This window comes from Medicago sativa, chromosome 1 (genome assembly GCF_051527215.1).
Source record: "Medicago sativa cultivar Bolivia chromosome 1, Bolivia_mono, whole genome shotgun sequence".
NCBI classification, from domain to species: domain Eukaryota; kingdom Viridiplantae; phylum Streptophyta; class Magnoliopsida; order Fabales; family Fabaceae; genus Medicago; species Medicago sativa.
In genome coordinates, this window is record NC_140749.1 from 69932601 (window position 1) to 69958088 (window position 25488).

At 31.2% G+C, this 25488-nt stretch overlaps 2 protein-coding genes across 2 annotated transcripts; both read left to right on the forward strand.

The window, feature by feature from the left end:
* Nucleotides 1-8155: 8155 nt before the first annotated feature.
* Nucleotides 8156-13381, forward strand: LOC146956873 (uncharacterized). Its single transcript, XM_085732239.1, has 2 exons — nucleotides 8156-8599; nucleotides 12577-13381. The coding sequence occupies exons 1-2, from the start codon at nucleotides 8432-8434 to the stop codon at nucleotides 13120-13122; spliced, it is 714 nt and encodes a 237-aa protein (XP_085588365.1). The 5' UTR covers nucleotides 8156-8431; the 3' UTR covers nucleotides 13123-13381.
* Nucleotides 13382-22047: 8666 nt separating this feature from the next.
* On the forward strand, nucleotides 22048-25008 carry LOC146956874 (heat shock cognate 70 kDa protein-like). Its single transcript, XM_085721602.1, has 2 exons — nucleotides 22048-22267; nucleotides 23292-25008. Exons 1-2 carry the CDS (start codon nucleotides 22048-22050, stop codon nucleotides 24905-24907), a joined length of 1836 nt encoding a protein of 611 aa, XP_085577728.1. The 3' UTR covers nucleotides 24908-25008.
* Nucleotides 25009-25488: the final 480 nt, after the last annotated feature.

Here is a 25488-nt window from a genome sequence, read left to right on the forward strand (position 1 = left end):
TCACTGAACTTGAAGAACTTTGTGGAGTAGAGTCATCTCCTCATGAAGGGACAGTCAGTGAAGACAACCCTAAATTTTTTCTTGAAGAAATGGATGCATAATAGTGAAATGAATAGTTCCAGGCAGCAATTGCTATGATCAGCACATTTCACTTATAGCAAAAGATAACCCTAAAGAGCTTATGTGAACTGTTGGTTCTTCAACAAATGTTTTGATAAAGTTTGTTTGAAAAACGACTGTAGTAAAAAAGTGAAAAGCTTTCGTTTGATAAGTTCTTTTTCGGATGTCTCGTAATTTACCTCAACAAATTTGAGGCTCTTGAACATTAAACATAGATACCTTTTTAAGTTGCGATTCAATTTTAGTTTGTCACGTTGTGAAGGACTAACTCATTCTATTGACTTTAATTTACGTTGTTGAGTCTTGCGAATTCGATGATGATCAAGTGAACGAAAATTATTTAAAAAAAAATATTATTTTCAAATTAGCCACCGAAGAACATAACATATTCATAAATTCAATATATTATATCGATAAATCCAGAAGATTGAATCTTATTTTTAGAAAAATTACCGGAAAATTTGTGCAAAGTTTATCTATTTATATGTTTTTGTTTTTGCTAGATACTATTTTCAGACCATATTATAAGTCTAATATCAACAAGGTTGGTTTACACTGATTGATAAAAGTTATAAATAAATGAAAATATTTTAACATTAAAAAATGGGTGAATTCTAGGGTGAGGGCTCAATTAAGTCCCTCACCGGTGGACCATGAAAAATATATCATCAGATCTTATCAATGGCTAAGATTTTTCAGAATTAAAATTAGAACATGTACGTATTCCTGCACAAATCTTTAACCCCCACTATCAACAGTTAAGTTTTCATTCAACTCTAGGTGATTCTAGCGGCTAAATCAAGCATTTTACTATGATTCATCAATTAAATGTTAGTATAACCCAAAAAAACAAAGTGCAGAAAAAAGATGTTTTGAATAGAAACAAACAAGACAAGAGACATTGATTGCTGATCAATTTGAGTTGGTTTATATTCATTGACTATCATCACGACAGAAAAAATGCATTCCATCGATACCAGTTCATTGAAGTATGAGCACAACATCTTCCAATCCTTTTGTGTTCTAATCCTTCATGAATATGAACAAAATAAACATACTTCAATGACCTTTGATTAAATCGAATTGAAATATGAGATATGAAATATTAATGAATGACCAAACCTCTTTAATTTTTCGTAATTTCGTTTAATTTATTTTAATTTATTCATAGCTTAGCTCAGTTGGTAAAGACGATGCATAAAAAAATATGCAAGGTCCGGGGTTCGAACCCCGGCCACCACCAAAAAAAAAAAAACAAAATGAACATACTTCAATTTTGTTCATCTTCCAATCCTTTTAGAGCATCCATGGAAACTAATGGGGGAGATACATGGATAGTATTGTGTGTGGGAATGTCTAGATTTTCTTCTTTTTATTTTTAACAAATATGAACCTTTGATTAAATCTGATGGTATATTTTTCATGGTCCACGGTGAGGGACTTGATTGAACCCTCACCCTAGAATCCATCTAAAAAATGAGGCTACCAACACATTTTCTAAAACTCTTTTGTTGTTTGAAATTCACGAGTTCCACTAATATTATGTGGGCAATGTGGAATGGATTTAAATTTCAATCTATAGAAGAAAGTGTTTTAAGTCTCTGTGAGTTTAACTTAGTTGGTAGAGACAATACATGATATATGCATGAGTCGGGCTTGAACCTTGACACCTCATTTCTCCATGTTTAAAATGTGTGAGCTTCCGCCACCAGACTACTTAAAAAAGAAGAAGAATGTGTTTTAAAAAAGTGTGCTGCTTTTACTCATCAACTAATCCTTATTGGTCATTGTATTGTATGCAATCATTGCCATAAATATATAATGAAGTATGATATACTGTGAGTAATATACTACATTCGTCCTTGATTATAAAACTCTTTTGAGAATTTTTTTCTGTCTTTTTTTATAAGACCTCTATGGTATTTCTAATTACATTAATTATTTTCACTACCAAAAAATTACATTAATTATTTCATTCCCAACATACCCTTATTTATTTTGTATTTTTTTCTTCAATCGACAATAAATAAATACTACGTTGAAAACATAAATTAACTCTTTTTCATATGGATAAAATTGTAAAAACAATAGTAATTATAAACAAGTTTAATACTACTACCAACTTTCTCAATTCCCATGATTTTGGCAAAAAAATCTTATATTTAGGGACAAAGATAGTACATGATAACCTTTTTTTTCCCGCATTATTATGATAACTGTACGAAATTTCCATTATTATTTAACAATGATCAATCTCCGTTGAGCGGCCTAAGCATATAAGGTGAGTTTTTCCCTTCCAACCAAATACTTTTCATACACAGAGGTTAATGATCGAATCTATGACGACTTGCTTAAGTAGCCCAAATCCTTGATCATTTGTACAAATTTAATGTTGGTATAATATTAATTTAGGTTAAAATTGAGATGAAATAATTAGTGTTACATAAAAAACACAAAAATATATAACACTTATTTTGACATAATTTTCTTTTAGTAACGTGGCACTTAAGATAGACCATAGGGTATCTCTTGAATAAAATAATTGCTTAAAAATGTGAAAACATGTCAAAAACAGTTACGAACCTATGTCCTTAAATTACAAAAGATATCGAAATTTATCTGTATACGACTTTTATTAGAAGAGAAGATAATAGTATTATTTCTATAGCTTATTTGCATGATAGAAGTAGTTTTCAAATAAAGTCTTAAATTTGCCTTTATGGGACATATGATATGATGATGGGAACAATCCAACAAAAGTAACCTACAGTATTACCTTTACTTCTTTAATCATCAATGCACAAAGATCAAACTTTTTTTTGCATCACAATAGCATCCTTTCCTTGTCTCATTATATTTTGTGGATGAAATGAATCTTTAATCCTTTTTTCTTCAATAAGCAATGAATCTTAATCTTTATTATTTACTTTAGATCCTTTTAGATTCTTTACATAAAATTGATGAAAGGAACAGTTTACATGTAACATGGTCAATACTGTTTGGGTAGGCTTTGTTACGTAAGGTTGTTGATAATTAAATAGTATTTTTTTGGTTACAAAAGGAAACTGTTGCCACTGCACCATGTAGTTTTTTTTATTGGTAATAAAATCTAAATTTAAAGTTTTATCTACATATTGGAATTAAAATTGAAAATGTTTAACACATAGACACACATATAAAAGTTTTTACGCTTGAATTTCTCTAGCTCTTTCTTCTATGAAAAGTAAGATAGGTAGCTAGTGTGGGAAGCAGATTTCCTGTAAAGCATATTAGCCATCCGATCAAAATTGCACGGTCAAGATTATTTTATCAAAAAGACAGTTTTTAATCTTAACCGTTCGATCTCAAATCAACGGCCGAGATTGAAAACTGCGTTTAACTACATGCATTTATTACACCACCAAATTCGGATCTGCCGGTGTGATCACAAATAAAAAGTCATACTCCTTTAGTTTCAACATGTCATTTTTTTTTCTTTTGATAGTAAAATAAGTTTCATTTAAGTGTTGAAATAACTAGAGTACAATCAAATTGACTATGAGTTGAGACAAATACATGTTATCAATATACATAAAAGTACATACTAGACATAACTAGAGTACAATCAATTGACAATCAAATTCATATTTTGAAAGTCATCAAATTCATATTTTGAAAGTCAAATACATGCTATCAATACACATAAAAATTTCATAAGCTTTGTACCAAAAAAATAATAATTTAAGAAGCTATAAGTCCGTTTAGAAACCAACTCTTAATCCTAACAACCAAACTAAATTTTCCTACATATAGTCAATGATCAAGAATAATGAAAGATCTAGTCTTAATTGCATCTATCCTTCAGAATTTTTTGTTGTTGCTGGTATTCGTTCATTTCAACTATATATGATCTTCAAAATGACCAATTTAACTACATGTTAAACAAATTTTTTAAGGGAAATGTTAACCGGTGCCCCCGGGGCACTGGTTAAGGATACCAAAAAAGAAAATTATATAATAGTTATTGCATTGAAAACCGTGTAATTAATACTAAAAAAGTCAAAAATGTTTCATTTTATGGTATTAATTTCCTTTTTTGGTATACTTAACTAGTGTCCCGGGGCACCGGTTAGCATGACCTATTTTTTAAAGCTAAGAGAATATTGAGTTTGATGATAACAACCATAAAACAAACTTGTTTAAAGAGTAAATATCATTTTTCACGTAACTTTAATTGTAGTTGCTCGCAAAATATTATACTACACTTTGTATTTATGATAGTACTAAAAACACATTAATATTTTGATATCATGGCGGCTTTGGAACGCAAGTCAAACTACGGAAACGTGATTCCAAACATCTCTTATATATCAACGTAAGTTACAAGGCACCACTATACCAGCTATGATATATCCTTGCACATTTATTTTTTAAAAAGGACAAACATATCCCTCCCAGGGACGGAGCCAGAAAAAAATATTGAGGGTGGCGGAAAGAAAAAGAAGACAAACAATATACATAATTACTAAAAAAAATTGAGAAAAAATATATAAGTTACAACTTATAAGCACAAAAACTACCTTGGGTAGCTTAACGAAAAATACTGTAAACAAGTAAAGCTTTTTAGAAAAACTATAAACTAGTAAAAACTTTACGGCTTGTGAGAAAAAGATGACATTTAATAGAATGATTTAATTATACTTTTGCTTACATTTGAGATCATCAATTTTTTGTTTTATTTCTTACATTCGAGACCAAAGAGAGTATATATATTAGAAACAAACAATCAAAGCACAAAAAATATTAAGATAAAAAAGATACAAAGTTACCAATCACAAATATACGACCTTCAAACCAAGATAAAAAACCGGATTATACAATCATTCCTAAACATATTAGAGATTGAGTACACCACTAATAAAAACCAAATGAAAAATTTCGGTTTTAGACTTGATCCAAGACCATACCAAAAACTGTACCATTTTTAAAGGTGTACGAGTTAACCAATCTTGATTATCAAACACCAAATAATGTATGCATCCAAATTATTGAAATGTATGCCAATAAAATGGCATGAAATTATCCCTGCAACTTAATTAATTAATGATATAATTTAAATATAACTACAAGGCAACTGCGTTGTGCATTTGAAGCTAGCACACCCTTTATACGAAGGTGTCAAGTGTGAAGACTATCATGCTAATTAGCTGGGAATTTTTTCATCATATTGTAAATTGAACCGTACCACATAATTTAAACACTCGCACATATTAGCACCAATTACTTGTACCAATTTAAACACTCAACAATATGTTAAGCTAGCTAGAAAAATTTACAAGACCAACTCAGGTAAATACAAATTAAAAGAAAGAAAAGTGATGTGATAAATGTAATTCATTGTTTATGTGAGAGGAAGAAAAAAATAGAGTTAAACTGAGTGATGTGTTGATAAATTTTGATTATTTACAATTGTTTGCACCACACGCAATTTAGATGTAGCCATATTTTTAGTGAGGGTAATAGTTGTGACGATAAATCGACAAATTTTATTGCAGTATTCCGAACTTAACCGAGTAGGATTATCTACCTAATATAATTAAGAATAAGTTAGGCCTTCCTAAGTTTCATTTTTCTTGACTTTTAATGAGTTAGGTTTGGCCTCATCCTTTTTCATCTATTGGAGGTAAAAGTTCAATTGTGTCGTCTTCAATGTTGGCTCTTTATGATGTCTTACATATTCTAAACCTTTCATGTAGTGTAGTGCTTGTTAGTAACTTAACCCAAGATAAAAACTGTTTGACTAAATTATTCCACTCTCATATATATTTTAGGATTTGAACTAAGGAAAGACGGTCGAGAGTGTTAAGGGGGATGAACAACTCTACTACTTCGACATTTGACTTGAATCCTACTACCTTCCAAACCAATAAAAGTTTCTTCTTTGATTGTTTTTAGTTCCAAATAATTATGATGACATTATGTTATGGCGATTACAATTTGACCATCCTAATTTTCGTTATCTAAAATTATTGTTTCCTAAGTTGTTTCATAACAAGGATTTGATTTGTCATTGTTTAAATGTGAATCATGTGAACATTTTCAACCATTGTTGTTTTACCATTTCCTCTGTATTTCAATATTTTTCATGCCTTCAACGTCTAAGTTTCTTTTATCAACATGCCTTACATTGTTTTTTTGGCTAGTCCAAGTTAATTATCCATTCTTTATGCCTTGTCATGTAATAAGAATACTCCGTATGTAAGTACAAATCTTTACAAATAGGCACTGCACCATTTTTGAACTTAGGCCATACTTCAAAAAGTGTAACCAAGAGCAAAAAAATTCATGGCCTAAGCTTTAGACCACGGTTTGGCCACTGTTTTTCATGTGCGGTCTATGCGCCTGAGGCCTATTCCCTATGACCACGGATTTTTTCCTAGCCCACAAAAATGTAAAAAAATGTGGCTTAAGATACATCAATAGGACACGTTTTCTAGCTTAGTTAAAACCACAGTTTTTGGCATTTGGCTTAGGCTACGGATTTCTAGGTGTCTCCTAAACATTAGACCACACTTTATGACCGTGGCTACTGTTTTTTACAATTTGAACCATCATCAGCGATTTGTAACCTTGTCATCAATTTAAACCTTATATTTCCTTTCCCATGCCAGCACTCATCAACATAATTTCCAATTTTTTTACAATTGTGGCATCAACTTTTCTTTTCTCCTCCGTCGAGTGAAGGATACGTGATGATAGAGAAGCCTATTCAGGCAACTGATTCTTTCTCAAGGCCACTAACTCATAATGCGGGTCGTCAAAGAGTCAAAACTGAGTCATAAACATAATAAGAATGGACAATGATGCATTACCCACGATCTCTGCTCTCAGCGCCGATAACCGTTTTGAGGAATGAGGAAAGAGAGACAATCTGTAGTGGACCTGCACACAAAGAGATCTTGTTAACATATCATACCGAGGAGAGGAAGCTGAAACCGAACGTGGGGCTCCACGATCCCACTATAAATGGAGTTATCACGCAACACCTGCAAAAAATTGGTTGAATAGGAGTTACGCACTGTAGGCCACATTATTTGGTTAATAAACAATAATCAGACTATAAATACTTTGTTCGTACATTGTAACTAACACATCTAATCAATCAAACAAACTTATTTTTACAAATTTATACTTTTATCTTTATATTTTTATTTATGCCTTTGTCAATGTAGCTCAAAACCTAAAAACAATTGTACCTAGCATTCTACTTGAGAGTTAGGGAACCCATAACTGAGGGATATAGTTCCCTCCTCGGCCAACCTCGACTAATTTCAGCTTCCATAAACATACCCAATTCTTTGTAGCCTCTTTGCACAACGTCAAACACTTCTTGAGCTACAAAGCCAACACCTTCATCAGGGCACACCATCGTTCTCGTTCCTTTCCCTTAAGATCTTGTAAATTTAAAGGGAAATAAGAAAACCCATTCATGATTCCATGAAAAAATCTCTCTATTTTACAGTCACACTCGTGTTTCTTGTTATGGAATTTCTCACTAGCTAATCCATTGTGCTACCCATAATCAGAACCCTAGTTGTCGATGCCAATTTGTTATCGCATCAATCACTATACTTTTTTGTTAGGGTACAAAACTATGAGGGTAAACAAATGCCTCAACTTCCATTTTAATTTTCTAAATCCTTTTCGTATATGTTTATCTCTATCCTTCTCTTACTTTTTATCTTCTACAACTTAATTACATGCATTTTCAAAATAAACAAAATGCTAAACAACACCGTATTTTACATCAAAATATTGATGTTCAAAATATCATTACTCAATAAATAAGATTTGCTATCAATTCTCCCTCTAAAAAAATACTGAATTGTTTATATCTTTAAATTAACAACAACTTGAGCTCTCCATAATACTAGTGCTTAACCACGGTGATTATGTAATTGCCAGCAAATTTTGCCATTTCATACTTCCACTTACATCCATTATCATCTCATTACCTAACCATTTAAGTATATAAATTACATGTGCAAAATAAAATAAAATAAAATAATAAATGCGTAGTATGTATGTATATATTGATCAAATAAAGATTCATTATTTTATAGATCATGCCTACTAGCTAGTATATAAAATTTCACTCCACTCACGTAGTTTTCTTTTCCTTTATAAACGCAACATCTTAGTCCAAAATTGTGCAAATTAAAACGTTGTATTCTTTGTGAGAAAGAATCACCAAAGGTTCCCTGCAAAGAGAGGAAGTACTGAAATTATACTAGCATACATAATATAGTTCCATAGCTTTAAATTCATTGAGATGGAATGGAGGAAATACTATTTGGATGCTTTGCTAGTACCCTTAGGATTTATGGTAATAATTGGTTATCATGTTTGGTTATGGCATAAGGTTCGAACTCAACCTTCTTCCACCATAATTGGAATCAATACTCATGGAAGACGTTCCTGGGTACCTTCCATGCTTAAGGTACGTATACTCATTTTCTTATCCTAAAAAAATTAATAAAAATATATTATATTATGATATGATTTTGACATATGATATACGTGAAACTACGTATTGATATCATATGACCAAATGATTTTTACGATCTTATAATACCTCCTATATAATCTTGCATGTTTTAATTTTTACGATCTTATAATACCTCCTATATAATCTTGCATGTTTTAGCTACAAGGTTTATGTACAATTCTAAATGATTGGTGAAAGATTATCATAATATTTCAATTGCAAAATAAAAAAGAGTGCCCTTCATACTTGGAATATTATGGTTTTTTTTAAGGGTGGAATATTTTGGTTTTAGAAGTGAATGAATCCAACATGTTTGTTTTCAATGCCTACAAGTTGATATTTTCTGTGCGTAAATCAGATATTCTCCGCATCTATATGACTAAAACATACAATAAAATTCTCCCTCAAGATTTTTTTTCCCTTTTTTGATTTATCTATACGATTATGATCTTTTATGAAGTATTTTACGATAAATATGTTACAAAATATGATTACTAGGTGATATTTTCCAGTTAGAAATTTAAGTAAATTTTTACAGTCTTTAAAAAAAGAGAGTAAATTTTTACAGGAATTCCCTTAAAAAAAGTAAATTTACGTTGCTAAGCCTGATTACTTTGTTTTATAACTTATTAAAAATATTGAATTTTGTTGATCCGATGTTGAATATATTCGTCATATCATATTAATGATCGAAGCACACAAAATTTTATATAAATTAGTAGTTATGTAATCCTATAGTTGGCCTTTTATTTGTGTATTTAAAAAACTTATAATACCTTCTATTGAAGTTATTTGATAAAATAACATATAGTTTTGATTTTTTCTGAAATTTTAGACTTAATTCATTCAATAAAAACTTTTAATTTTTTTTGACAAAATAAAAACTCTTAGTTAGAAGTTCGAATTTGTGAAATTTGATATTTATAGTAAAGTTAAATTGACTAATTATGCTCAATATTTGTTTGTTAAACCATCGTATCTTTGCATGCAATTGCGAGGAGTTCTCCAAACATATTTTTTCGCACGCATTGACTAGGAATTGAATCACTGACCAAATGATCGAAAACTCAAACATCTATCACTTGTGTCACACTAATTGGTATCTCTCTTGATTAACTCAATCCCTCGAATTTGTATAACTATATTGTTGGAAGATCTCCTTAAAAAAAATATATTGTTCGAAGATCCTTTAACTAAGGACAATATAAAGTCTCATTTAGATATATCAATTTAGGGTTAAATATGTTTTTGGTCCCTAAAAATATACAAACTTTTCGTTTTAATACCTCTAAATTTTTCCTTCAATTTTTAGTCCCTACAAAATTTTCAATCACTACTTTTGGTCCCTATTTTCAAGTTAATTTTTGTATTTTTTTAATGAAATTGTGCAAAAAAATGTAGAATATTGTAAAAACAATTACCAAAAAAATAAGAATTTTTTTACAAAACATAAATTAAATATGATTTTTCAACCGTCAAAAATATAAAAATTCATATTAAATACATGTTTTGTTAAAAAATTCAATTTTTTTTGGTAGAAATTTTTATAATATTATGTATTTTTCTGCAAAATTTTATTCAAAAATATGAATTCTACATATGAGTTTACTTTAAAAGAGGAAGCAAAAGTGAAGATGGAAAATTTTTGAGGGACTAAAAGTTGAAGAAATTTTTTAGAGGGACTAAAATGAAAAGTTGACATATTTATCGGGACCAAAAACATATTTAACCCATCAATTTATATTGTAATTGGGGATCTCTGAAGAATGTGAGTGAGGAGTACTCTCCACCCTGTTTTGATCTTGAAATAGGATTCACTGTGGTACATTCTCCGCATTCACGCAGTCAAGACATCGTAAGCCGTTTGATCATGATTGAATTGTTCACAATATACATATTTAATTTTTAGTGTTTAATTCCTAAAATACCAAACTCGAATCAATATCGACTGATCTCAATCGAACATTCATTGAAGCATGACTGCGTACTGACTGCGTTGTTTTGCTGACCGCAACAAATCATGATCATGAGATCCCTAGTCTCATTGAAATTTCTTCCTTAACCTTTTTTAAGTTAAGAGTAATATGGGATGGGTTCGAAATCCCATTATCGTCGAACATTCATTGAAGCATGACTGCGTACTGACTGCGTTGTTTTGCTGACCGCAACAAATCATGATCATGAGATCCCTAGTCTCATTGAAATTTCTTCCTTAACCTTTTTTAAGTTAAGAGTAATATGGGATGGGTTCGAAATCCCATTATCGTACACCCAAACAACCATCTCTGTTGCCTTATCATTTAGATAGTTAGATGCATTTATATATACTAGCACTTATTTTTATTGATTAACCGTAATGAGAGTTTTTGACTTCTAATAGGCAGTTTTTGAACTTTATTTGCATTTGAAATATATTTCCTTATGATAATATTGATTTTAATCGATTGTTAAATTCTCAAGCGATCGTGTTTCTTCTTTAATACTCCTCTTAATATTTTTTTTGTTGAATAATCCTCCTAATATTTATATACTTGTTTGTAAGTATAATGAAGTTACTTATACCCCAACAAGTGTTTCTCGAGGCTTCTGGTTTAATTATTTGGTTTTTGATAGAGAAAAATAATAATTTATTTGATTTGGATTATTCCGAATCACTTCATATCTATCGAATTGTTTTTCAATTCTAAAGTAGAAGTGTACCAAAAATTATATACTTAATTATTTAGTTCAAGAATATTTTACCGTGAGTTGTATATAGATCCAGTCATGAGCAAGCCACCAATTCAAAGGGAAAATAAACACTATGAATATATTTTGCACATCCTTAAATTACTCCAGAATCAACGTGTTGAAAATGAAAAGTGCAATTAACAAAATATAATCAAAGCATAAGAAAATTAAACAAAAAAAATAATCCCACATGGAAGATATTGCTCTAGCTAAATGGATTTCAGGGCCCCTACTTTTGGTATGGTCGATGTTTATCACTTTGGAATCTTGAAATTACATACATACAAAATTGAATATTTGAGAGAATCTTTATACAATTGGTTGGTGTAGGTTTTGAAATTCTTTAATGCAAATGCAGGGTCTTTTTGCAAAATATGGCCCATCACTTTCTCATAAAAGTGGGTTAGTAAATCCATAGGAAAAAAGTGGGTTGACGTCTGCATTTGTTTTCGTGGTCCTAAGTTGATTTATAAATTGATATCTTAGTAAAAAGGAAATGTGTCATATTCATGTTTCTGGCCACAATCCATGATGGTTTGTCTTTACATTAAATGGAGAATGCTTTTTCAAGAGATGTTTAAATAATTCCAAGGCATATATATGAGCGTGTGTTTGAGATCAAAGTGTATGAATATTTTAATTGTAAAATTATTTTGCTGTGCCTATTTTTATTTATATATCAACTATCTAGATCATCTCTTTGGTGGTTAATGATATTTAGTTAAGAACAGATCATTTGAAAGAATTTAAGTTTAAATTTTAACTAATACGATTGTTTACCTGGTTTTATTTATCTCTTGATGCAACTTGAAGTTATCTGGACCCTTTACCTGAAAATCAGATAATCAAGTTAAAAGAATAATCAGAGGTAGATTAGTCAAGTAAAGAGATTATTCTTTTAACTTGACTATCCTATAGATATTTAGTGATTGTAGCGTACCTAAATTTATATTCCATATACAATCCATGCAAAGTTATGAAGCACGGACATAGACACCGACACGGACACCGACACCGAATACGACACGGACGCGCCGACACCGCTAATAATTTGAGAAAATCACATAATTCAGTGTAATTTTATGTGTTGATGTCGTGTCAGTGTAGGATACCAGGACATGCCTGGTCCGATGAGTGTCCATGCTTCATAGATGCAAAGGTAGATTCACAAAATCAACACTTCATTTTGTTCATCACAGGACATTGAAAAGAAGAACATCCTAGCAGTTCAAACCCTACGTAATCTAATAATGGGATCAACACTTATGGCAACTACATCCATTCTACTCTCAGCTGGTTTGGCAGCAGTCATAAGCAGCACATACAGTGTGAAGAAGCCTCTCAATGATTCCATTTATGGAGCTCATAGTGAATTTATGGTAGCCCTAAAATATGTCACACTCCTAACTATATTCTTATTCTCATTTTTCTGTCACACATTGTCCATTAGGTTTTTCAACCAAGTGAGCATCCTTATTTGCACACCACAAGATGTCTTGTCCTATGCTGTCATCACACCTGAATATTTGTCTGAGCTTTTGGACAAAGGAATTGTTTTGAGCACTGTTGGAAATAGACTTTTCTATTCAGCATTCCCTCTTTTGCTTTGGATCTTTGGACCTGTCTTGGTTTTCTTGTGTTCTGTTGCTATGATTCCAGTGCTTTATAATTTGGACTTTGTTTGTGGGAATGGAAAGCAACATATAGTGAAGATTAATGACAAAGGAGGAGACAATTATGTTTGATGTTTAGAGATAATTAGAGGTTTAATTATGAAGGTCCCTGAATTATTTGGTAATTTTTCAATAGGTCATTGAAAAAAAAAATGTAATTATTGGATCTCTAAACTTATTACCTGAACTAAAAGTTTTTAATCTTATCTCTGGACTTTTAAATAATTTGTAATTAAGTATTTTAATCAACTTTTAAATCATTTGTTTGTAGAGATCCAAATACAAATTATTTTGAAAATTCAAGGATCAATGAAAAACTTTTTATTGTGGAGATGTTTTTTGTTTTTTTTTAAATAAATTATTAACAAGTTTATGAACTTAAATACATATCTTTATTTTAATTTATCGAGCTATTTAAATTTTTTCAAAGAGTTCAAAACCTAAATAAAAATTTAAGCTTGATATACTATAACATGAAATAGATAGGAGATATGTGTGTGTACGTATGTAATATATTTGCATCATCTACCACTTTAAAGTTGTAAAGGTGTTTGTGTTTTACTCACACAAGTTATTTATGAACTTGCTTTTCTGTCGTGGCTTTGATTGTGATTACCATATTCATTAACCTTTTATCCTATATATCCTAATTAGTGGAGGCTTTTAACTGATTATGGCACTAAAGTGCCTTTAGTTTTCATTGTCTGAACAAATTAGGCATACTATTAAAGATAATTATCTTCATCCTCGTGAGCTTAGTTCAGTTGGTATATGGACAATACATAAAATATGCAAGGTCCGTGGTTCAAACCACGGTCACCACAAAAAAAAAAAAGATAATTATCTTCGAACAAAACCCCCACTTGGGTTGGCCTGATGGTATTGACTTGGGATCTGGGAGTGTGCTTCTCCTCGAGGTCTCAGGTTCGATTCTCTCTTGGTGTAAAGTTGGGTGGACTAATTTAACTTCTTCAAAAAAAAATTATCTTCGAACATGACACACCTAGTGTGTACAATTATGACTAAATATAAATAGTCTCTGAAATTGGACATTTGTATCAATACAGTCATTGGACATTTGTATCAATATAGTCATTTGCTTTATAAATATTTTTTTTTTGAGAGATGCTTTATAAATATTTTAAATAGTCTTTTGTCATTGTTTTTTTCTTTTTTGAAGGAAGTCATTTGTCATTGTTAGTCTCTATTTTTAATTCAAGAGTCATGTTTGAATACCTATAATTTCTTAATACCCAATCAACATATTATTTTTTCTTTATTCCTCTTTTCATCACATCATCAAAATATCACAACTGTCATATTGATTTATCTTTTTATTTTTCTCTTAAGTGTATGGTTGATGTATGAGTGTCTAAATAACATTTTGTTTTCTAACCTTAGAGATCTAGCATTTTTCTTTATTATTTTTCAATAAATTTATACTAAAACAATTTAAAATTTAACCATAAAACAAATGAAAAATTAAGACACTACTAAAAGTATTGTAACAACAGTAAACATCACATATAAAATAAGTTTATAAACATTGTGAAAAAACAAACAAGTATGACATATAAAATACTTAAATATATGTATATATAAATGTTTAATTGCATGTATGGTCCCTTTGCATTTATTTTAGATTTCAAGTTGGTCGATTATGTTGTAAAAATTTCAAATTGATCCCATGTGTTTTAAAGTTTTAAATTGGTTTCAAATGTTACTTACGGTTGAATAAGTTAGTTCCTTCTACCACATAATATTGAGTTTAATAAAACAAACAAAATGAAAAAATGTTTTAAATGATTTTGTAATTAAGTTATATTTCAACACCCATATTCTCAACTAAGATATCTAAATGGCCAAGTGACGGAAAAGACTAACTTATTCTAAAGTGAGTAACGTTTTAGACCAACTTGAAACTTTTAAACATAAGGGACCAACTTGAAAAATTTAAAACATAAAGGACCAACTTAAAATTTAAAATAAATATAAGGAACCAAACATGCAATTAAACCTTTAATAAACTATTTGGGGACGGGATCTCCTCAAGAAGGAGGGTATGATCTCCATCCCCGTCCCCAAGAGGAACGTTATCTTCAATCTTCATACTTGTAGAAAACTAATTCTTACCAACGGAGCCCCAAATATGACAATCTCCACGATGATCCCCACTTATAGATATAAATTGACATTCAACTTGTAATTATGGATCAGTAGAGGGTCCTAAGTTGGTTTAAGGGTTTTATATAATAGTTGATTTGTTTCTGAGGTTTGCTTAATTGAGCATTAAGTCATGGGGTAAAATAGCAATTAATTGGGTGTTGGAGTTGAAGAAGTTGGCAAAGTTACAATTCCATGATGGTAGTTCCAAGCTTCCTAGTTTTCGGCCCATTAATAAGATTTTAGTCCCATTTTCTACTTGATATGTAGCTCCTTCTATTTCTTATTCCTACTCCTAAGTTGAATAAGAATTGTTCCACCTGAGAATTAAACTTTATTTCCTACGAATTTTAATTTTTAGGTGACATTCATTAACTATTTAAATTCATTCACTTGGTTATTTTTCTAATTTATTAGAGCATTCGAAAGTACTTTGAATTTTTTATTTTTACATTATATATTTTGAAGGTATTTTATTTGATTTAAGTAAGCTATGTTTTGTTTTATTATGTGTAATATTGAATTTAGTGATCTATTTCAAAGTTTTATTACTTGAAGATTCGTGTGAAGTATTTTTAGTTTAGAGTGAAGATCCATTTTATTTTATGAGAAAATTTGAAAGATTCAATTTACTATGTGAAAAAAATGAACTGGGAGAAGTTAATCCATGCCTTCTTTACACTTTCTTTAGCTGATGAAGAAAATATTGAAAAAAGAAAGGAAAAAAAAAGTGAAAATAAGATATTATTTAGTAGCTTTTTTTTTATCGAAAGAAAATATATATTAAATAAAATTATTGTTGAGACCCTAACATTTCTCTTTAGCAAAAACATCAACAACTTTATTAACTTCTCTAAAAGTATGTTGCACCTTAAAGTTGGACAGTTCATTGAGCAACCCAGTGATTTGAGACACTAGAACTTAATAGGGATGACCTCTACCACACCTAGAGTTGTCAAATAAGTTCTCGATCCGGTGGGCCATCAAACATAAATGAGTTAGGGGCCAACCCATTTGCTGAACGGTAGTGGGCTATACGAGCTGATCCCATTTGCTAAATGTATTTAATCCTAAAAAAGTTAGACTATTACTTTTTCCGCCCTATAGGTTTCTCACACCCCTTGTTTTTTTCCATTAAACCCTTTCTTCGGATTCTATAATCCGAACAACTTTATAGGGATTTTCAGATTATATAATCCGAAATCTGTTGAAACCCAGGAATTGTGTATCAATTGATATCAAATGTCTCTGCTGATGACCACCATATGATCCCTAGAAAAACCGCAAAACAATTTCAGGGATCATATTAATGGTCAGCGGTGACCATGATATCATGAAACACTCATAACTACACAAAAGAAAGAAAAATTTAAAATTGATGAGAAGTGAAGAATGAATGAAAGTTTTGAAGGGTTTAAGGCTATATATAGTCATAAATCGGTCTTAGATTGTAACTACAGTCAAAGGAAACATTTACAAAGTGTAAACAGACCAAAAACACATGAAACACACCACAAACCGTCCAAATCTTTGGTATAACGCCACCTTCCACAGTCTGGAACAGTTCAGATTATATAAGCCAAACACATCAAAAACAATTCAGATTATAGAATCCGAACTATTCCAAACAGTGTTTTAGCTTGATCTTTGGAGGATTTTCATGGTGAATAACACGAAAAAAAGGTAAAAGACATAATTCAACAACGTAAAACAAGATAATAAGAGAAGTGAAGATGAAAGAGAAGAAATTCCAATAGGTGTTTTTTAACTTGGTCCAGATGACCTATTAACTGACATATTTTTATCGGTAGGGCAACTGGATAAAGTCCACAACGATCTCTTCATGTTCAGATCTGTAGGATAATGATGAAAGACAAGGTGTAACAAGAAGTGTTTTTGAATTTGATCATGCTGTCTTGCCAGCTGACATATTTCTATTGCCAAGGCAATGAAATCAAGTTCAAAACAACATCTTGGTGTTCAGATCCGCCGCATAATTTTTCATAGTTTTTCGTTGTGTTTTACAGAAAATGAACCAAACACGTATATTTATACTAGTTTCTATGTGTCGTGGACCACATAAACTATCGACAGAATGTCGATCAGAGAAAAATCTTGTACATGATATGTTTAGATTATAAAATCTGAATTGTAAATCTTGTACTTGATAGGTTCGGATTATAAAATTAAAATTGTATCTCACCCTACAAAGACCACCCTATAATACATGTAATTTAATTTAAGCTACATACATTAAATATAACAATTTCAAATACATTATAAAATTAAACAACATAATACAAGAACGTAAAAACACATAATAAAACAAAACATAACAGATTAGCCAAACTACCTTCTTCATCTGGTCCTTTGTGAGATCCCTGATTTCTTTGTATGTTATGGACTGAATCAAAATTTATCGAATATCTTCAAAAGATCTAATCAACGAAGCGTCAAACTCGATTGATCCTTTAGTACTCTATTGAATAAATATCAGAACATATTTGGTTTTTCCCTGTTGTAGTAAACTATAGCTAGTTTGGTGTTGAGATTAATGATTGAAGGATCTATGATTATTTGGTGTGTGTGCGTGTGTGTTTTTTTTTTTTTTACATCTAAACACATCTATTTATACAAGTTTATGTGCGTTGTGGACCACATAGACTATCAGTACATTGTAGACCACAATTTTTTTTTTTTTTTTGTACTTGATTGGTTCAAATTGTAAAATCTGAAACTTCCCTCAGTCTACAAAGTACACATTTTAACACAGTCTAGACACAATTTCGATTATATAATCCGAACAATTATGGAGACATTTCAGTTTATGTAATCTAAACCACCACAAAAACTGGACGATGCCTTTGTCGACAAGACTGACTCATTGCAAATGTTTTTCTTTGAGTCACTTAACTAGTCAGACCAGTTTTAACATGTTTTTTTGACCCTAATTAATGTACTGTTACACTCTATGCACTATCTTTCACAAAATCTCCCCTAGCTATAAACACCCATCAATTCTTCACAAATTTTTATTCCATCATCTCACTTTCTCATTCCCCTTCTATTTTCTTCTACAATGCGATTCCATTGTTGTCTTTCATACAAAAAAGTTACTCCAATATTTTAGAGATTGTATGAATGATCAAATGACATGGTACCACTCTGTAGGTTGGCACCAATTGTCTGGGTGTAGGGTTGATCTGCCTAGGTGTATGGTTGATCATCAACGTCTCCTTTGCCTAGAGAGGAAACCAATAGGGTGTTAGATGTTTAATAAACTAGCATTAACTATTTAACAATTTTGTGTAATAAGCTTCAATTTTAATATAAATGTACTATGAATGTATTTAAATATTAATAAAATGAGAATTTGTAACATGTTTGTCTCTTTAATTTTTTGTGTATTTACATTTTTTTTTGTGTCATTTTCAGTTATGTTATCTTAATAATATACGTCACGATTGGTTTTGGTGTTTTGGTGTTCCGTATATATGCGGCATCTTGTTGTATTTTTTTCCCTACTTTCCGCGAGTTTTTTGTGCGTCTTGCATATACTCGTCAAGAATAAAATTTGCCATTTAAAAAAAAAACGTCACGATTGTTCTGAAAATCTAGGCAATAATACAAAGATTTAGATTATATAATCCAAAAATATCTATAAAATGATTTTTTTTGAAGGAATCTATAAAATGATTTGAATTATAATATCCGAACAAATAATATTTTAGAAAAGAAATAAGGCCGCAAGATAGAAAAGTAGTAGTAATTTTTTTTATTATTGCACTAAAAAAATAGCATGCCTTGTTGGAAAATAGTTTCAGCAATTTGTATTGGAAGGTGAAACGGTGAAGATGAAACTAATTGGGATGATTATAGGCTAATTAACAATATTGATTATCATTTAAATCCTAGAATGATAACTATTTATAGGAATTTACAAATTAGGTTGTCAAAATCAATGGAATTTGGAATAATTTTGTTTTGCTCAATCAAAATTTTAGGACCAATTTTGATGTACGATTCATTATAAAATGAATGTTTATATTTTTTTTTAAAGAAAAACCATTTTTTTTATTAAAACTGTTCGTAGGATAAAAAGATATAGTAATTCGTAGCTCGGCTAGTTGGTAAGTAAAGCCCGACAAAAAAAAACAATATTTTAGAAAGACACATAATTGCATTGAATATTGATAATGATAGGGTGTACATACTATGTTGAAATCAAGGGGAGATATGAGAATCAATCTTCAGAAATTATTGCCAGTCGTGATAATTACACAACATATACACCCTCCGGTCATAAATATAAGAAAAAATTCACATTTTAGATTCATTCAATAAATAATGTATGTAGTCTACAATAAAGTCCATATACATCATTTAATGAATGAATCTAAAACATGTATTTTTGCTTATATTTGTGACCGGAGGGTGTACACTGTTTGTAGGATAAAAAGATCTAGTAATACGTAGCTCAGCTAGTTGGTAAGTAAAATCCGGATTTTTTTTTTTAGGGGAAATTGCACTGACCACCCCTAAGGTTTCATGCAACAACATAGACACCCCCTCTATTTTATCAATAAACATTAACCTCCCATGCTGTTAAGCTCCATCTAACTGCCGTTAAAAGGAAAAACATGAACACGTATCTCACTATCTCCCACCTTTTATCATTCTGTTTTTCTTTTTTAACATCCCATTAAGTGATACTTTGGGTTTTCGATTTCCACCAATGAATCACCCAAACTTTTAATCCCATATGAAGATTACACTCAAATGGAGTTGCAGACCTAATTATAGCATTAGGTTTTAAGAATTGCTGGTCTGACAATTCAACAAATTTAGTAGGGAACAGTGACAAAATTACCATGTTCAAACAAAAGAACAAACTATTCATGTAACGTGTGTGTATGAGGAACTGGGATTAAGAGGTTTGCAACTCTTATGATGCAATATTCTTCAATGAAAATTGCAGAATTAGGGAAATTATGATAGTTGTAAAATGAAATTAAAAAAAAAAAACAATAAAAGAAAAAAACAATTGAGAAGGTTACAGTAGTACTAATAATAGGAAATTTCATTGCTTTGATGGGAGAAGAAAGTGGTGATCAATCTATTTTTTTGTTGGTGAAAAGTTTTTTAGTTTTGATAGAATAATAAACAGTGTTAGTAAGGTGTTAGGTTTAAAGGGGAGGTATCTATCTATTTTAAAAGAATTTAAGGGAGGTTAATGTTTTTTTAAAAAATAGAGGGGGTGTCTATGTTGTTTCATGAAACCTTAGGGGAGGTCAACGTAATTTTCCCTTTTTTTTAAAAAGACACATAATTGCATTGAATATTGATAATGATAGGATGTACATACTATGTTGAAATCAAGGGGAGATATGAGAATCAATATTCAGAAATTATTGCCAGTTATAATTCGTGATAATTACACAACATTAATGCAAATGATTGTATACGATCAAATAAAAACAATTGATGTGTATAAGCCAAATGACATGACACGTGTATTTTAAAAATTATGCAAGCCATTTGTATATTATAGGGCAAATGTTAACTTGTGCCCTCAAGGGCACATGTTAAGAAATTTATTATAGAAATATACGTATCAAAAGTCGTACAGTCAACTTCTTAAAAGTTAAATTATCATGTTTTCCAATGCAAAATTACTCATTTTGAGTTTTTTAACATGTGCCCTTAGGGCACAAGTTAACATGACCCATATTATAGAGATAGAGATAACAAGAGATAGACATCGAGATTCCATTTTGTTGTTAACTTTTGATGACTTTAATTGTATGCAAGTAATTCATTGAAATGTGATTGGTTGGTAATTATTGGTTTATATTGATTTTAAGATAATGATCAGGTGAAATAATAATATGATTCTGTTACATGATTGTGGCATCAATACTTTCCAAAATAAACACTGATTTTTACAGGTTTATGTGTATGAGACGATTTTTTCTTTTTGTTGAAGAGATTTCAAATGTATGAGATGAATTGATTACCATTAATTATGAACTATTCAATAACAACACCACCTGTAGTAGCCTAGTGTCTAGAGCTCACACAATTTAATCAACAATTTAATCAATTTAATTGTGGAGAAGTGGAGTGTCCGGGGTTCGAACCCCGGCCCCTGCATATAATATGCAATATCCCTACCAACTGAGTTAAGCTCACGGGGATGAATGGTTGATTTGTTTATATTGTAGATTGTAGACTGTAAATGTACTATATATATACACCATCCGGTCACTATTATAAGCAAAATTTTGCATTTTATATTCATTCAATTAATGACGCATATGATCATTATTAATAAAATGAGAATTTGTAATATGTTTATCTCTTTACTTTTTTGTTTATTTACGTTTCTTTTTTGTTGCCATTTTCAATTATGTTATCGTAATAATATACGTCACGATTGGTCTTAAAATCTGAACAATAATACAAAGATTCAGATTATAAAATGGTTTGAATTATAGAATCTGAGCAAATAATATTTTAGGAAAAAAATAAGACGTGCAAGATGAAAAAGTAATACTGTAGTAAATTTTTTATTATTGCACTAAAAAAAATAGCACGCCTTGTTGGAAAATAGTTTCAGCAATTTGTATTGGAAGATGAAACGGTGGAGAATTCGGAATTGATTATGCAATCTTCATTATGTGACTAGGACTTCCAATTGAAAATGAAAAGGTGACGCTTGCGTATTCTTTTCTCAACGTTACACTACAATAGGTCTATATTTTTCTTTCATAACAACATAAACTCTAGGGTCTAGGGTTCATACTTGAGTTTACTCTAAGCTTTTGAAAGATCATGGCGAAAAAATGTGAAGGACGTGCTGTGGGAATAGACCTTGGCACAACCTACTCATGTGTTGCAGTATGGCAGGAACAACATGGTAGAGTAGAGATTATTGACAATGACCAAGGCAACACAACCACACCTTCTTTTGTTGCTTTTACTCATGATCAAAGGTTGATCGGTAATGCCGCTAAGAATCAAGCTGCTACCAATCCACAAAACACTGTTTTTGGTAATTTCATTTCATTTCTTTACTTATTTAAATCTATATGAAGCACAAACACTAACAAAATACGACACTGACACGTCCACATATGTAGTAATTTACAAAAATGATATAATTGAATGTAATGACATATGTTGTGTCGTGTTAGTGTTGGACACAAACACATGTTCTCGATTAGAAGTGTCGGTGCTGCTGTAATGCTTTAAATATCTACTATTGAGAAGACCACTAAAATAGTCTTTGACATTGTTTGACTTTTCAATTTAGTTCTTGACAATATGAATGTTTTAAATTAATCCTTCATTCGGTAAAACATTTCCTTTTTTTCATCTTTATGTGAATGAATGTCCGACTAAATATGTTGTTACTTGATAATGTGCCTTTTAAGTGACTAAATATGGTGTTAATTGATATTGTGTCTGTTAAGTGTACTGTTAGAGGTCCTGATTATGGAAATTTAAAAAAAAACTACTTGAATATGTATAACATTTAAGTTAGTCACTCTGTAAAACTCCATGAGTTGACGTCATCCCAGCTGTGGACATGGTCGTTAAACCAAGTCAGCAGTTGGGACTTCGTCAACGTACTCACATAGTACAAGGCCTAAATTGACTAACATTTTATAGATTTGAGTTTTTATTTGGAATTTCTGTGATGTCAAATACTAATTTGAGACTTATTCACAAAGTCAGGGATCAATTTAGTAGTACACTTGTTCTACATTCTTCATCATGTGACTAGGACTTCCGACTGAAACTTAACGGACACATCATCTAATAAAACACATTTCGTCACAATTGTTCACAAACAAATGAATATGAGAAACGTTTTACATAGTCGGGGATTAATATAAAATATTCATATTCTCTAATCTCTAGGACTAAATCGATAGTGTATCTCAAAGTCAAGAACTATTTTAGTGGTTTACTATTTTTTTTACTCAAACAAACAATATTTACTATTATTTCCGCATTGCTATGTTTGTTGAACAAATGATAGATGAAAAATAATTATTAATATCCTTTTTCAGATGCTAAGAGGTTAATTGGCAGAAAATTTAGTGATCCCGATGTTCAAACAGATATGATGTTGTGGCCATTCAAAGTTATTGCTGGTGTTAATGACAAACCAATGATTTCCCTTAAGTATAAGGGTCAGGAGAAGCACCTATGTGCTGAGGAAATCTCATCTATGATCCTCTCAAAGATGCGGGATATTGCAGAGGAATATTTGCAATCACCAATTAAGAATGCAGTTATCACCGTGCCTGCTTATTTTAATGATTCTCAGCGAAAAGCTACCGTGGATGCTGGTACTATTGCTGGCCTTAATGTTTTGCGAATAATCAATGAACCCACTGCTGCAGCTATTGCATATGGACTTGACAAGAGAGCTGACTTTGAAGGAGAACGAAATATTTTCGTCTTTGACCTTGGTGGTGGGACTTTTGATGTGTCTATCCTTACAATTAAGGATAATGTCTTTGAAGTTAAGGCCACTTCCGGTAAGACTCACCTCGGAGGAGAGGACTTTGATAATAGAATGGTGAACCACTTTGCAAAGGAGTTCAAGAGGAAGCATAATAAGGATATTAGTGGAAACCCTAGAGCTTTGAGGCGGTTGAGAACTGCGTGTGAGAATGCAAAGAGGACACTCTCTTTCTCGGTTGTCTCTACTGTTGAAATAGATTCTTTATACGAGGGAATTGACTTTCATTCGTCAATCACTCGTGCCAAGTTTGAGGAAATCAATATGGACTTCTTTGCAGAATGCATGAGGATTGTTGTGAGTTGTCTCGTTGATGCTAAGATGGACAAGAGTAGTGTGCATGATGTTGTCCTTGTCGGGGGCTCTTCTAGGATTCCCAAAGTGCAGCAGCTATTGCGGGACTTTTTCAATGGGAAGGATCTATGCAATAGCATCAACCCTGATGAGGCTGTCGCTTATGGCGCAGCTGTGCAAGCTGCTTTGTTGAGTAAAGGCTTTAACAATGTCCCAAACTTGGTGCTGCGAGATGTTACACCATTGTCACTAGGTTCGATGATAGAAGATGATGTCATGGCTGTGGTGATTCCGAGGAACACTTCCATTCCTGTTAGGAAGACAAAAGTATTTTATACTATTGAGGATAAACAATCCAATGTCCTTATTGATGTTTACGAGGGTGAAAGAACAAGAGCGAGTGACAATCATTTTCTTGGGTCTTTTTGTCTTGACAACTTACCCCTTAGACGTAGGAGCCTTCCTTTCAATGTATGCTTTAATATTGATAAAAATGGCATCCTAACTGTTTCTGCTAAGGAAAAAAGATCTGGTACTAAGAATAAGATTACGATAACCAATGACAGAGGAAGGTTGTCGACAAAAGAAATTGAAGAAATGATTCGAGAAGCTGAGGATTACCGCGTTGAAGATAAGAAATTCTTAAGGAAGGCCGAGTTAATGAATGAATTGAATGACTGCGTTAACAGAATGAGAAATGATTTGAAACACTCATCGGAAGAAAACGAGAAGATCAATTCTTTAATTACAATGGCCACAAATTTGCTTGATGAGGATGACCGAAAGATTGAAATAGATGTTCTTGAAGATAATATAAAGAAGATTCAGAGCATGTTTGAGCACATTATAGGCAAGACTGTCTAGTTTCCTTTTATCTTTTTTTTTTTCAGTTAAGACTTTAATAATTGTGTTGCAGTTCTGTACGCGATGAATAATTTATTATGATAGTTAAAAGTTTGGTTGTCTTGTTATTATCTTGCAATTTGATCTAAGCTACAAACAAATTTGTTCACTGTTTGCAGTGTTTTCAATCTTGAATCTTCCTATTCTATATATAAATAATATATTGCTTCTTAGCTACAGCAGTTTGGTCAGAAGGTCAGTGATACAATAATCTGGTTGTGTAATTTCAGAACTGAGGTGTTAGATATTTGTGTAAACTTTGATGCTTCCTTTACCATGTTAAGATGTAGAATTAGACCATGGTGTGATGGCAGTCATATATTAAGTTTATACTGAAATTATAAAATAGTCATGTTCCTAAAAAAAGAGTAAATACCAAATCCGGACACTAGTATGAACTTAGTCCCTCATTTTATCGATATTTTAGAATAGTCTCTCATTTATATCGAAATATTGATGAAGTAGTCCCTCCATTGGTTCTACTCTATTAAGTGGTAACATGTCTCGTAAAGTGACACGCTAGCACACAAGTCTTAGTACTC

Bases quoted from the DNA above. Each gene is read 5' to 3' on its own strand.
- LOC146956873 (XM_085732239.1), top strand. From the start codon at position 8,432: ATGGAATGGAGGAAATACTATTTGGATGCTTTGCTAGTACCCTTAGGA. The intron at 8,600-12,576 runs GTACGTATACTC...TGTTCATCACAG, and splicing joins GGGTACCTTCCATGCTTAAG to GACATTGAAAAGAAGAACAT.
- LOC146956874 (XM_085721602.1), top strand. From the start codon at position 22,048: ATGGCGAAAAAATGTGAAGGACGTGCTGTGGGAATAGACCTTGGCACA. The intron at 22,268-23,291 runs GTAATTTCATTT...ATCCTTTTTCAG, and splicing joins TCCACAAAACACTGTTTTTG to ATGCTAAGAGGTTAATTGGC.